Source organism: Oncorhynchus mykiss, chromosome 19 (assembly GCF_013265735.2).
Source record: "Oncorhynchus mykiss isolate Arlee chromosome 19, USDA_OmykA_1.1, whole genome shotgun sequence".
NCBI lineage: Eukaryota > Metazoa > Chordata > Actinopteri > Salmoniformes > Salmonidae > Oncorhynchus > Oncorhynchus mykiss.
The window spans coordinates 61,532,309-61,547,358 of record NC_048583.1 but is presented as its reverse complement, the minus strand read 5'-3'; the positions used below and the strand labels follow the sequence as shown (position 1 = coordinate 61,547,358).

Sequence of the window (15,050 nt, the reverse complement as noted above, 5' to 3'; positions counted from 1 at the left end):
GGGCGCGAACCAGGGACCCTCTGCACACATCAACAACAGTCACCCCTCGAAGCATCGTTACCCATCGCTCCACAAAAGCCGCGGCTGTATGTAAAAGAAATCCCTGATTGTATTAAATAATGTATGACATTCCCTTCATTAAAGTTTTTTTGTGCATCTTAAGAGTGGAAACCCTATGTGATTGGCTCTTTAAACATTTCATCTAGCCTATCAGTGGGTATGTTTTGTCACTCTGCTTTGTTACACCACGATCGTTTGAGTTTTATGTTAATTCTAGTCTGGCAACAGGTTCTCCGGTGTAAATCAAATGAGATCTCCTAGGGCCAGTTTCTCAGACGTAGATAAATCCTAAAAAATGATGTTCAATGGAGATTCCCCGTTGTGAAGTGTGTTTTACAGGCCTGCTACACTGGACAGTCATTAGTGCAGGGCATTAGAGGCTCTTGTTTATGATCAATGAAACCCAGCCATGGTGTGTGTAGGTCCCTCAGGGTTGGGATGAATTTGAATTGAACCCAGCCATGGTGTGTGTAGGTCCCTCAGGGTTGGGCTGAATTTGAATTGAACCCAGCCATGGTGTGTGTAGGTCCCTCAGGGTTGGGCTGAATATGAATTGAACCCAGCCATGGTGTGTGTAGGTCCCTCAGGGTTGGGCTGAATTTGAATTGAACCCAGCCATGGTGTGTGTAGGTCCCTCAGGGTTGGGCTGAATTTGAATTGAACCCAGCCATGGTGTGTGTAGGTCCCTCACTCAGGGTTGGGCTGAATTTGAATTGAACCCAGCCATGGTGTGTGTAGGTCCCTCAGGGTTGGGCTGAATTTGAATTGAACCCAGCCATGGTGTGTGTAGGTCCCTCAGGGTTGGGCTGAATTTGAATTGAACCCAGCCATGGTGTGTGTAGGTCCCTCAGGGTTGGGCTGAATTTGAATTGAACCCAGCCATGGTGTGTGTAGGTCCCTCAGGGTTGGGCTGAATATGAATTGAACCCAGCCATGGTGTGTGTAGGTCCCTCAGGGTTGGGCTGAATATGAATTGAAGGCAGTCAATTCAGGAAGTTATCACAAATTACTATATTAATTGGAGAAAAAAAATGCATTTTCAAAACTTAATAAACTGAAAAGTAGAAGCTATTTATTTAAAAGATTTTTCAATTTAAGACTTGTTTTATTCAAATAATTTCCTGAATTGACTGCTTTTAATTTGAATTGAGGCCACACCTGGTGACCAGCGTGACATAACTGGTTCTATTTCCAAGGATTTGTTGCGCAGCTCATACCCAGGAACACTTGGCAGTGTGTTTTCTGCTAATGCCAACAAAAAAACGCTCAACTATATCTACATGACTCCTGCAGGAACATCTTTGCGGTTAACGAGCGCAAACTAGGTAATAACGTCGTTCAGCAGTAACTTCAAAACACCGCTATCACTCGATCCTTGTTGGAAATGTTTTGAGGTGGGCCTCCAGAGTGTCACAGCGGTCTCATGCCCCGTGTACATTTATTCCCAGGCTGTGACACAGCCTGCGGGCTGAGCCGGTCGCCAGTTGAACGGTGTTTCCTCCGACACATTGGTGCGGCTGGCTTCCGGGTTAAGCGGGCGGGTGTTGGATCATGTTTCGGAGGACGCATGACTTCGCCTCTCCCGAGCCCGTTTGGACGTTGCAGTGATGTGACAGAATCGAAAAGGGGGGTAAAATACAACAACAAAAATGATTTGGGGTGTAGGTTTTTCCGTCTAAGTGACTAGTCTAAGTTACTAGTCCAACAAATTGCTGCAATGGAACAATTCACACTCAAATGTACGACTTTAACATATCGTCTGTCCAGAAGACGGCAGCAGAGATCACTATTATATAAAGATAAAGAACCAACTGTCACCACCAGGTGGCGACACAACCATTATCTAATTCACTAATGCGACCCTCAGTTCAGACAAAATAAATTGGTCCAGACGTTGCTGGAATAATCATTGACTGTATTGTACCAACATCGTTTGCCCAAAAGATATCAATACATTGATGTGGGAGTGGGTCAATTAAATATATCTCAATTGTACATGAGAAATTCAGAGTTTCCGCACTTCTGATCTCCTCCAATGGGTTTCGAGAAGGACGTGAGAAGTCAATGAGCTATTGAGATTCTCCCACTGACCCACACCCAAGCTAATTCATACTATCTTTTGGCCACATGATGGTGGTATAAGATTGTCAATGGTTTTCTCCAGCAACGTCTGAGCCATTTTATGTTGTCTGAACTGAGGGTTGCAAAATTCCCGCTACCTTTCCCAGAATTCCCAGAACTCCTGGTTGGAAGATTTCCTTCTTACTCCCGATTTCAAATATACTTATGTAAATGGGATATTGCAAAGATTTCTAAAAATTTGTTTTTGCTCTGTCATTATGGGGTATTTTGTTTAGATTGATGATGGAAAAATACTATTGAATCCATTTTAGAATTAGGCTGTAACGTAACAAAATCAAGGGGTCTGAATCCTTTCTGAAGCCACTGTAGATGTGTTCCTGACGCTCCTTGTTGATGTAAAATAAACATACTAAAAGTTAGGAGATATCTAATCAATGGAAGATGGAATTAAAATGATGTCATTAAAAGTTAGGCTACAACGACCAAGTGCTACTTGATATTGTGAATGGAGTGATTGTTATCTGTAGGATTTGAAAGCGCATGCTCTGCAGCCTTAATTAGCCTAACTAGCATTGGTAAACTAACCTTAACTAGCTGCATCATGCTAGTTGTGTTAAACCCAGCTGTAGTTTAGTTTTCATTGCTGGTATGTGTAATACATCAGTGGTCATTGCTTTGGTGATTGATTGCATGGGTAGTCATGGATCCAGCCCATTACTGATTACACAGCCAACGATGTGTGCTTCGCCATGCCTTAATTACTCCAAATGCATCTTCTCATTATGTACTACATACCTTTCCACGTCTGTTGGAAACTGGAACAGGGATATTTACTCCCTTCCTCTGGACAGTATTGCAGCACATAGCCTCAACTTTGTAATAATTGCAGTCTTTATCAGTATCTTTGACAACAAACACATGAGATTCCAGCTCAACAATTTCATAATCAAGCGGGAAATTAGATGTGAATGATGATTCGTATATATATATTGCTTCTTCTCCGTAAACAAAATAACATTTGAACATTTTACAGTAAACAAGGTATTTATTGATGCCATGTTTCTTATCGTGAAAAATAAGTTGATTCACTCACAGGAGTACTAGTAGTGGGAAAACTTGCAAAGACATCGATTTGTTGCTATTTAAACTAAGTACATTTTTTTGGGGGGGGGGGGGGGGGGGGGGGGTGAGTTGTGAATTAGCCAGCTAGTTAGATATCTACTAGGGACAAGCTAGCTACCGTCAAAAAGAGGATGAAGAACATTTGTGCCTTACTGAATGACGTTCATTAGGAAAACACCCACTATCTAGTGCACCCGTCCTAAATAAAGTCATATCCATAAACAATTAGGTAAGTCTACCGAATGTTGTGCACTCTGTTTGAATGTTAAATGACGACACAGAGGCATTGATGCGAGTAACCAGTCTTGTTCAGTACATCACAACACATCCGGGTATCTCAAGCACCCCGGTAAAACACAAGAGTTGCAGTAATGAACATTTACCAGCAGATGGCATCACTGTGCCATCTTACACCCATAACAGTAGGCAGCTACAGTAGCTGAAAGATGTTAAACATCTTGAGGTTTTGTTTCATTAAATGTATTTTATTTAATCTGGGTGCTTGCGTCACCTACTAACACCCTGGTATAACCCGTAGCTCCCGTTCTCCTCAGTCTGAGAAAACACTGAGACAGAACAACTTGTCAGATGGTGCATTGGAGACTGATGTGTTCCTGTCCTGTCTTTTCACAATACTATTGCAGATCAACATAAGCCAGCAGCATACCACCCTGCATACCACTGCTGGCTTGCTTCTGAAGCTAAGCAGGGTTAGTCCTGGTCAGTCCCTGGAAGGGAGACCAAATGCTGCTGGAAGTGGTGTTGGAGGGCCAGTAGGAGGCACTGTTTCATCTGGTCTAAAAAATATCCCAATACCTGAGGGCAGGGATTGGGGACACTAGGGTGTAGGGTGCTGTCTTTTGGCTGGGATGTTAAACGGGTGTCCTGACTCTGAGGTCATTAAAGTTCCCATGACACTGATCGTAAGAGTAAAGGTGTTAACCCCTGGTGTCCTGGCTAAATTCCTATTCTGGCCCTCAAACCATCTCAGTCACCTAATAATCCCCAGTTTACAATTGTCTCATTCATCCCCGTCCTCTCCCCTGTAACTATTCCCCAGGTCATTGCTGAAAATGAGATCGTATTCTCAGTCAATTTACCTGGTAAAATAACAGATAAATAAATATAAATAAAAAAATGTATTCATTAAAGTAATATGGGGTGGAAGCTATTGACGTTTTAAGAAAGTATTTTTAATATAAAGTCAATTTAAATTGGTAGAATATCACCCCAAAGTCAAAAAATACAAAAGTTATTGCTATTGATTGGAGGCATGAGGTCCCTGAACCAATAAGAGTTAGTTTTACTCATGAAAGTCATATGGGGTGGAAGATATTATCTCATCTCAGTAAACTTACCTGGTAAAATAATGGATAACATTTTTTAAAAAGTATAGAAGACAGCCGTTCTTCTCTTCATTTCCTGCTTCTCCTGTGGTGCATATAAGACCCGCTACATAAAGACAACATGTCATCTACATGTGTTATAGAATAGCTCCCTTCTCACATCCCAGGTCATGTTTGGACTGGAACGGGACAACTCAACGGGCTATGCGCATCTCCCCAATAGCCCACAGACAACTTTCCTGAGTGCAATGTCATTAATGTGACCGATATGTACAGTATAATAAGCAGAGTGAAGAAGGAAAAGATCCCACCTCTGACGCACAGCAGAGACATCGCTGCTGAGATTTCCCCTGGAGCAAGAGTCCCTCAAGAATTTAAAAACAGTCATTGCGTTTCAATGATTGTACTCCCCAAACGCTTGTTGCATCGTGAACTATCCTCCCAGTCCCTTGGGAGTTCATCGGATGGATGATGCGCCGCTGCCATTTACTTGGATGAGAAGTTGGACGAACGCTCCACCAGCTCACGATACGAGATGGTGGAGAACTACAGTGTAATGATGTGTCGTTCACGAACGAACGGCTCTTTCTGAACGGATCTTTTTGTTGAACCTCGGGAACCGAATTGCATCGGTGAAAGAGCCATTCATCTGGCTCTATGATTTGCAAACTGCTACTACTGCTTGTTGAGCTCAGAACAACGTTTTTCTGCAGATAAATTACACCATCATTATCTAAAGGGGGTGAATCCTCACTGCAGAAATAATAAATAGTGGGGAGAGTGGGTCAATCTGGTCCACGAGGATTTATTTAATTGAACTTTAGGCCCATACAAAGACAAATCACACAACATAGACTACCAAATAACCTTAGGCAAAAATACACGAAATAAAAGTCAAGTGAAAATAGTTATAAATGTCTTTATCAATTATGAGTAGCTAAACATTATCGACTTTTGGACACTGATGCGCAGGAGAACCCCTAGCTGTCAATCAAGCAGGCGCGGTGAACGGATTATGACGCTCAAGCGTTCCAAATGACGCAACAATACAGCTCCAGACCAGAGAAAGTTAATGTCGAAGTTATTATTCAGTTCAACACTAAAACTGAGGTTTGACACGTGTGATTTGAGGTGAGTCAAATATTTACAAAAGTTTACAATACATTAACCATCCGCTTCCTTATTTCTGTTGCTATCAATCACTCCATCTGTATCTACTCTTCTGTCTGTCTGTCGGACTATCTGAATTGTCTGTGTACTGTCTAGCCAGCATATGCCAGAAAGGTTCTTTCACAAAGTCTCATAGAAGGAGTGCTGATCAATAATCAGTTTGATCTTTTAAATCAAACTGAATACGTTTTGATGGACAGGAGGCAACCTGATCCTAGATCAGCACTCCTACCCTGAAACACGTTGTGAACACAATCCAGGTGTACTGTGATTATGAAGTTGTGATGAGGTATTATTATATTAGTTGTGCTGATGCATGATGGGTTGTAGGCTAGAGCTTGAGGACTCAACTCTGAAGACTGTTTCTGAATTCACTGACCTGGTGAGTAAATGTTGTGTACAATGGCACCATCTAGTGACAGAAACATAGAAACACACATTGTTGCTGAACGAAGGCATCTCTTTATTTTCCAGAAATAAAACTTGTAGACCTTTCCTGCAGTCTCTGAGGAGATGGACACCTCTTCCTCTTCTGGACGATCTCCGTCTCCTACTGGGACTGTCTTCTTACCCCCTCCTATCATGTGGAACAGTCTGTAAGTCATTCATCACATAACCTAGCTCTGGTCCAGGGCATTATGTGCGGCTTGCTGAAGGAAGGCTCAGTGTCTGCAAGCTGTACGTAACGCCCTGGACCAGAGTGACACATTACCCACCTCTGGCCATCATGGACAGTCAACTCATCACATTCACGTACTGTAAGTCACAGTTGTGTGATTTGTGTTATTAAAGACAGTTAAATTGAGCAGAAGTGTAATTATTAGTTTAATATTGTAGTAAATTGTCTGAGTTCACTTCCTAAATAATGTGTTGACATTCCTTTGCTCCCAGCTACAAGCAGGCAGAGATGGAGGTTCACTTCCCGAGAGAAGAGAAGAAGACCTGTACAGAGAAGGAAGCCCACATGCTTGAGTTGAGGGGGAAGGATCGAACGATCCGAAACCAGAAGAAGGAGATGGACAGACTTCAAGTGTGCCTCTGGGAGGAGGAAAAGAAGAAGAGGAATGGTGGAACGGAGAAGGACAAGATCATTGAACAATTACAGTCTGAGTCAGACAGTCTCCGAGCCCTTTTAAAAGATGAAAGGAGGAGAAGAAGAGTAGAAAGGGTTATAATGACAGAGTGGAAGGCTGAGATCCTGAGACTGAGGGAGGCAGAGAGCCAGAGGGAGGCAGAGAGCCAGAGAGAGGCAGAGTGCCAGAGAGAGGCAGAGTGCCAGAGGGAGGCAGAGTGCCAGAGGGAGGCAGAGTGCCAGAGAGATGCAGAGAGAGAGAGAGAAGCAGAGAGACAGAGAGAAGCAGAGAGCCAGAGAGATGCAGAGAGACAGAGAGATGCAGAGAGACAGAGAGAAGCAGAGAGACAGAGAGATGCAGAGAGACAGAGAGAAGCAGAGAGACAGAGAGAAGCAGAGAGACAGAGGGAGGCAGAGTGCCAGAGGGAGGCAGAGTGCCAGAGGGAGGCAGAGTGCCAGAGAGATGCAGAGAGAGAGAGAGAAGCAGAGAGACAGAGAGAAGCAGAGAGCCAGAGAGATGCAGAGAGACAGAGAGAAGCAGAGAGACAGAGAGAAGCAGAGAGACAGAGAGAAGCAGAGAGACAGAGAGAAGCAGAGAGACAGATAGAAGCAGAGAGACAGAGAGCAGCAGAGAGACAGAGGGAAGCAGAGATAGCCACAGAAGCAATGGAGCACCTGAGAAAAATGCAGGAGATCCACAGACTCAAAAAACTGCTGGATCTACTGATGGTGGACCTACAACTGGCCCACGTAAGACATGTCATTGTTATTATTAAAAGGCAGTGTATATTTACCCAGCTGAAAATGAATAGTGGCAGACAGCGGTACGCTAACCCAATGTTAACTTTTATTCCTTTCCTTAACCCTTACCTTAACCTCACTGAAACTATACCTAACCTTTACCTTAACCCAACCCTAGGTCCTGAACCTAACCTTCATTTATCTCAACCCCTATGCCTTTCTTCTGCCGGTTGAATATCCACTCCCTTATTAACGTCATTACTGTTGTTGTTGTTGACTGTATCTGTGAAGGTTGTAAATAGCTGCATTAGTGAAGCATCATTTGTAGGAGTAATTTCTACAAGCATAAACATCAGAGGCAACATTGTTGTAACATCACACAAATTGTAATCGGAATTTCTCAAACCCCTAACTGAATGGGCAAGAAGGTTGTGTGTTTGTATTTGAACACATTTTGGACATAATTGATTCCATAAAATGTCTCGTAATTTTTTCAAACAATGATAATACATTAATTGACATTGAATTGTCCAGATGAATTGATCAAAATGACCCTGCTATTGATGTTGTCCAGTGTTTGATTCAATTACCTAGCTGGTCATAGATTATCACTAATTTTACCTTTTAAAATGAAGCAAGAGATAGAGAGATTGAGGCTATGGCAGAAAGTCATGGAGGATCAGCGACCAAGACTGGCCTGGAACAACAAACCTATTGAGACAGGAAGAGAGAGGGAAAGAGAGAGGGAAGGAGAGAGAGAAAGGGAGATGGAAAGTGAGAGAAAAGCAGAATTGGAAAGACAAGAAATGAAGAAGAAAGTGGAACAGGCAGAAGAAACGATAAAAGTGTTAGAACGAGAGATTGAGAGATTGAAAGAGATTGAGAAGGAAATCACATTTGAAAGAGAAAGAGACGTGCGTATTGGAGAGAATGAGAAAGTCAAACTGGTTAACGAAAAGGTAAAAGAGTTAGAGAGAGAGGTTGACAGACTGAAAGAAGATATGACAACAAAAGAGATTCAATACAAAATCAAATTTGAAAGAGTGAAAGAAGCGTTTAGAAGACAGAATGAGAGAGTGAAACAGGTTAACCAAAATGTGCTAGTGTTAGACAGAGAGGTTGTGAGAATGAAAGAAGAGATTAGATTGAAAGACGAGACTGAACCAGAGAGAACATTTGATAGAGACAGAGAGAGAGAAAATGATTGGAGACGAAGTGAAGAGGAGATGAAAAATAGAGTGGAGAGAGAGATGGAGATGGAGACAGACCTCATCAATGACAAAAATACGTCTGAATTGGAGGAAGTCTGCAAGAAAATCAAGGAACAGCGGATAGAATTAGAAAATATGGAAACAGACAAATATAAATGGAAACAGAACCAAATGGACATGGAGGAGAAGATGGAGGGTGAGCACAACAAACAGAAAGAGGTAGAAAGAAAGAGAATGGAGAAAATACTAAAACAGAGACAAGAAGAAGATGAGAAGACGAAGGAGATGGAGAGAGAAGAAGAAGAGAGACGCAAACAGAAGAACATAGAGATGGAAGAGGAAGAATGAGAAAGGGAGAAAGAGAGACAGAGAGAGATTGAAAGAGAGATTGAAGAAGAAAGATGTCAACAGAAGTAAATAGAGATGGAAGAGGAAGAACGAGAAAGGGAGAAAGAGAGACAGAGGGAGATCAAAAGGAAGAGAATGGAGAAGAGACAGAAAATTATGAAAAGAGAAGAAGAGAGACAGAGAGAGATTGAAAGAGAGATTGAAGAATCAAGATGTAAACAGAAGCAAATAGAGATGGAAGAGGAAGAAAGAGAAGAAGAGAGACAGAGAGAGATTGAAGAAGAAATATGTAAACAGAAGCAAATAGAGATGGAAGAGATAGAACGAGAAAGGGAGAAAGAGAGACAGAGCGAGATCAAAAGGAAGAGAATGGAGAAGAGACAGAAAATTATGGAAAGAGAAGAAGAGAGACAGAGAGAGATTGAAGAAGAAAGATGTAAACAGAAGCAAATAGAGATGGAAGAGGAAGAAAGAGAAAGGGAGAAAGAGAGACAGAGCGAGATCAAAAGGAAGAGAATGGAGAAGAGACAGAAAATAATGAAAAGAGAAGAAGAGAGACAGAGAGAGATTGAAAGAGAGATTGAAGAAGAAAGATGTAAACAGAAGCAAATAGAGATGGAAGAGGAAGAAAGAGAGAGGGAGAAAGAGAGACAGAGACAGATTGAAAGAGAGATTGAAGAAGAAAGAAGTAAACAGAAGCAAATAGAGATGGAAGAGGAAGAAAGAGAAGAAGAGAGACAGAGAGAGATGGGTGAGAAAGAGAGACAACAACAACAAGAGGAGAGACAGAAACAAAAGGAGAAGGAGAAAGAAAGGGAGAAAGACAATGAGAATCAGAGAGAGATGGAATTAAGAGATCAGCAACAGAAAGAGATTGAGAGAGAAAAGATGATTATGAGAGAAAGGGAGGAAGCAGGAAGAAGAAAGGAGGGGCAGAAAAATATTTTGGGGGAAGTTGAGGGACAGAATGAACTGGAGATAGAACAGGAGAGAGAGATGGAAGAAAAGCAGGAAGTGATTAAGGAAGCAGAGGAAGAGTACAGGGAAAGAGAAGAGAGAGGAAAGGAAGTAAGCATGAAGAAACATGTAGTAGTTAATGTTAAAGCAAAAGCACGGGAAGTCTTCAATAGGCGTAAAGAGAGGAGGTTAGAAGTGTTGAAGGGGGAACGAGAACACATAGAAAGAGGACAACAAATCAGGAGGGAGAAGGAGGAAAGACGGCTGGAGATGGAAAGAAAACAGGAGAGGGCAAGACAACAAGAGGAGCAGGATAGAAAACAAGAGATTGAAATTGCTAGACAGAAAGAAATGTTGAGACTAAGAGAGGAGGAGAGGCAGAGAGAGGATGAGAGAGAGGAGCAGAGAAAGAGAGCCATTGAAGGCCATTTAGCTTTAATCAGAGAGAGAGAAAATATAATACAGGCAAAAAAAAGAGAGGAGATGGTGGAAGATGAAAGAAGGAAGATCCTTGAGTACAAGAGGGGTGAGTTAGAGGAGGAGGAGAAGGAAGATGACAAGGAGGACATTCTCCCACCTGATAATAGTATCCGAAGGAGAGCTGTGGGCTGGGTGAACAAGAAGTGGGAGAAGAGGAACCTCAAAAAGATAGAGAGAACCTGTCAGAGAGAAGCTGAGGAGGGCCATAAGATCGTCCACATAGGTAAGACCTGTTTTCCCTCTACTTATGACATCATCCTCTGTAGTCTCCTCTACACACATACGTTCCACACCAGTCATCATGTTGCATCATTGTTTCAATATAAAACTACTGTCCAAAATGGTCAAGCTGATCTGGTATCAACTTAAATGTAATGTACACAGGGAATTTAGAATGGAAAACTCAACTGGATCTCAATGACCCTGGTCTAAAGTAGTGCATCATCGCCTTTTGAGGCCCTAAGAAACATTTTGTTCAGGTTTTTGACAACATTTCCTCCCAATCTACACTTTGCAACGGGGCGTAGAGAACATATTGCATTTTTTAAGCAAGTTTGCTGCAATTCTACACATTTTCCCATGGGGTGGAGAGAAGAATTAGCCATTTTGAAATCTATTTCCTTCAATTCTACACATTTTGCCATGACTTATGGCATGTTAAGATAATATCTGAATGAAATTGACTAACAAAATTAATGGGGGCTCACTGTAGTTCAAGGCCCCTGGATAATTTGACCAAAAAAGGTTTTTGGGGGGGTCAGGGGGCCCCTAGTTGCCATGGGGCCCTAAGCAATCGCATATGCCCTGGCACTTTACAAAGAATAGGTGCCATTTGGGACTCGTGTTAAACTTTGGGTCAGGTCAATTCGGGATGGGAATTATTTAAATGTATTGACAAATTCCATGCCATGCTCAAATGAGAAGAGTAAAGAATCATTGAGATCCAACTGGGTTTTCTATTCTTCATTCCCTGTGTCCATTACATTTAAGTTGATACCAGATCCACTAAGTTGAATGAGAACTCTACTTCTTCTCCCCTTCCAGTCATCCCTGGACCCATAAGGATAACCATGACCCGGGCAGAGAGAGAGAGGGAGAAGAGGAAGGAGCTGCTGAAGGCTGAGGAGAGAAGGAAGAAGATGGAGGATTTCAATAAGCAGTGGAGAGAGCGGTCCCTGCTTAAAAAACAGACTCATGAAAAACTGAAGGAGGAGAGGGAGAAGATGAAGGAAAAGTACCTGGAGCAGATGAATCTGGAGGCTGATGAGCAAATCCAGAAGTTCAGCACCCAGTACATCACCCGTTGTCCAACCACCCAACACAGCCACGACTACAACCAAGGTCAGGAATTGCCGCGGTGGGCGACAGGCCAACAAGTAAGCCACGAGCCTGTTGCATCTGGAGATGGCCAGCAGGAGGGGCCAAGGAGGCAACAGGCATGGGCAGAGAACCAGGAGGGGAGTTCAGAGAACCAGCAGGAGGGGCCAGAGAACCAACAGGGGGGGCCAGACAGCCAGCATCTAGAAGCTCCAGAAGAGGTTGAAACATCAGAGCCAACTTCCAAGAACAAGAAAAAGCCAAGCATCTGGAAGAAAATTAGGATGGGGTAAAGAATGTTTAAACATCTATTCATGTTTTACACTGTTAATATATACATGTTATCACTTTAAAAAGTGACATTATCCAAATGTGAGGGTTTAGTGTACATGCAACACACATGTAAATATATAGATACTTACCTGTCTCTGTGATGTCTTACAGCCTTCCTGATGTGCTGTCTGCCTAGAGCTGGAACTCGATGAAGCCACAGTTCCACTGAGGTTACGTTGGTAATTAAAAGTGTCGCCCAATAATTCCTCCTCCTCTTTACGTCATCAAGCCACATTTCCTCCTCAAAACATTATAGTCTCCTCAAGCCAGCAAGTATCCTCTTTATCAGGCAACAAACCATCGAAGGTCAGTGACCCTCCTCCCCAGAGCAGAGACTCTCATCTTTATCCTAGTTAAATTAATCTCTGATCACCACCTCTACAGTCCTAGAAAATATCCCCAAAATGGAAATGGTTTCAACAGAAGTCCTCCCCTCAGACCAGTGGCTCCACAGACCAGAGTTTCTCATCTTTATTCAAGTTGAATGCAACTCTGATCATTTCCACCACCTCTCCTGTTAAGGGGAGGTGCTGAAAAGGAGGTCTGGGAGGAGGTCTGCAGGTAGCCTGGACCGGACCGGTAGCAGCTAAGTTGCTGGCTCCATCCCCGGGCAGAGCTGCTCAAGTCAGGCCACTGATGTTTGATGATGTCATTTTTGTTATCAAATTTATTAAAAAACAATATTGTTGTTACGGTGTGGATTGTTTTGTTATTTATTAGAATTGAAACATCCAGTAGTCATGGTAGATGTTAGACTTTCAATGAGACACCTAACATTCCATCAGTTTGATACAATGTGTGACATGTTATACTAGTGAGGAGTCCTCTATACACATCTATTTTAGACCATAGGAGAAATATCAGATTGAAATAGCTTCTCTAAGAATCTGAGGAGAGAGCAACAGTAGACGCATCGTTAGCTCTCCCACCTCCAGTTCAGTACTCGGGTCATTCCACCTTTTGGGGAGTGTAACTTTTATTTCTCCTAATTCTACCATTCTGTCATAAAGAGCACATGTTCAACTTAATATAAAACATGTTTCCCTTCTCAAGAGTAACAAATACATACTATAGCAAGTGCTTGTGTGGAATTGTTTGTTGTAAGTGCACGTTTGACTGGTGCACAACGGGTTATTTTGTACCCACATTTTGTTGTTCTGGATGCCGTTTGTTTTGTTAAATAAACTGCTCCGGTTATTACCCAGTTCTGCTCTCCTGCGCCTGACTTCCCTGCCGCCAGTTACGCACCCCTTACAGAATTCCACAACAACTATATGGAGTCAGCAGTAGCAGGTGCCCTTGGTATAGGGGTCGAGGACCGCGTCCGGGAGCACGCAGCGATGCTCCACCATCTTGGCGCTGCCATGGACCGCGTCGTCCAAACCCTCCAGCACCTCCACCAGCACAACAGGGGCCTCCACGGGCCCCTGGAGCGGGATGGAACGACAGGGCCCTGATCGACCACTATCGCTGCAGTTTGCGCGAGGATGTCTGTCGGGAGCTGGCCTTCACCCTCACCTTCAATCAGCTGGTGGACCTGTCCATTCGGCTGGATAACCTGCTGGCTACCCGCGGACATCCAGATCGGGGTCTGTCAGTTCCATCCCCCAGCACCACCGCTCCGATGCCCATGGTGCTGGGAGGTGCTGCGTTTAGGGAGACCGGAGGAGGTTCCATCTCGTGCACCATCTGTGGCCGAAGAGGTCACACGTCTTCCGGCACTACGGGGTGCCTGAGGATATAGTGTCTGATCGGGGTCCTCAGTTCACTTCGAGGGTCTGGAGGGCGTTCATGGAACGTCTGGGGGTGTCGATCAGACTTACCTCAGGTTTTCACCCCGAGAGTAATGGGCAGGTGGAGAGAGTTAACCAGGATGTGGGTAGGTTTCTGAGGTCTTATTGCCAGGACCGGCCGGAGGAGTGGGCTGCGTTCGTGCCCTGGGCAAAGATGGCCCAGAACTCGCTCCGCCACTCCTCCACTAACCTCTCCCCATTCCAGTGAGTACTGGGATTCCAGACGGTTTTGGCACCTTGGCATCAGAGTCAGATCGAGGCTCTTGCGGTGGACGACTGGTTCAGGCGCGTGGAGGAGACATGGGAAGCAGCTCATGTTCACCTCCAGCGGGCCGTGCTGCGCAGGAAAGCCAGCGCAGACCATCACCACGGTGAGGGCCCGGTTTTCGCACCGGGGGACCGGGGTCTGGCTCTCTACCCAAAACCTGCCCCTCCGCCTGCCGGAAGCTGGGGCCACTTAAAATCCTGAGGAGACTGAACAAGGTTAGTTACAGGTTATAGCTTCCCCCAGATTACCTTTTTAACCCCTCGTTCAATGTGTCTCTCCTCAGGCCAGTGGTGGCTGGCCCGCTCCAGGAGTCTGAGGTGCGGGAGGTTCCTCTGCCCCCTCTGGACATTGAGGGGGCCCCAGTGTATTCCTTTCGCTCCATCCATACTGGATTCAAGGCGTCGGGCGAGGGGCCTTCAGTACCTCATGGAGTGGGAGGGTGTACGGTCCGGAGGAGAGATGCTGGGTTTCGGTGGAGGACGTGTTGGATCCTTCAATGCTGCGAGAGTTCCACCGTCTCCGTCCGGATCGCCCTGCACCTCGCCCTCCGGGTGTCGGTGGAGGGGGGGGTGAGGTACTGTCACGACTTCCGCCGAAGTCGGTCCTTCTCCTTGTTCGGGGGTCGTACTGCAGTGTGCGTCGCCGGTCTTCTAGCCATCATCGATCCACTTTTCATTTTCCATTTGTTTTGTCTTGTTTTCCCACATACCTGGTTATCATTTCCCTCATTACTTGTTGTATACAGTGCCT

The 15,050-nt window shown here is 44.2% G+C and overlaps 1 protein-coding gene across 1 annotated transcript; it reads left to right on the top strand.

Annotated features, from left to right (window-relative positions):
* Positions 1 to 10,027: 10,027 nt before the first annotated feature.
* Positions 10,028 to 12,936, top strand: LOC110498257 (trichohyalin-like). The gene is made up of 3 exons (XM_021574885.2): positions 10,028 to 10,812; positions 11,634 to 12,195; positions 12,351 to 12,936. The coding sequence occupies exons 1-3, from the start codon at positions 10,041 to 10,043 to the stop codon at positions 12,373 to 12,375; spliced, it is 1,359 nt and encodes a 452-aa protein (XP_021430560.2). The 5' UTR covers positions 10,028 to 10,040; the 3' UTR covers positions 12,376 to 12,936.
* The last annotated feature ends 2,114 nt before the right edge of the window (positions 12,937 to 15,050 follow it).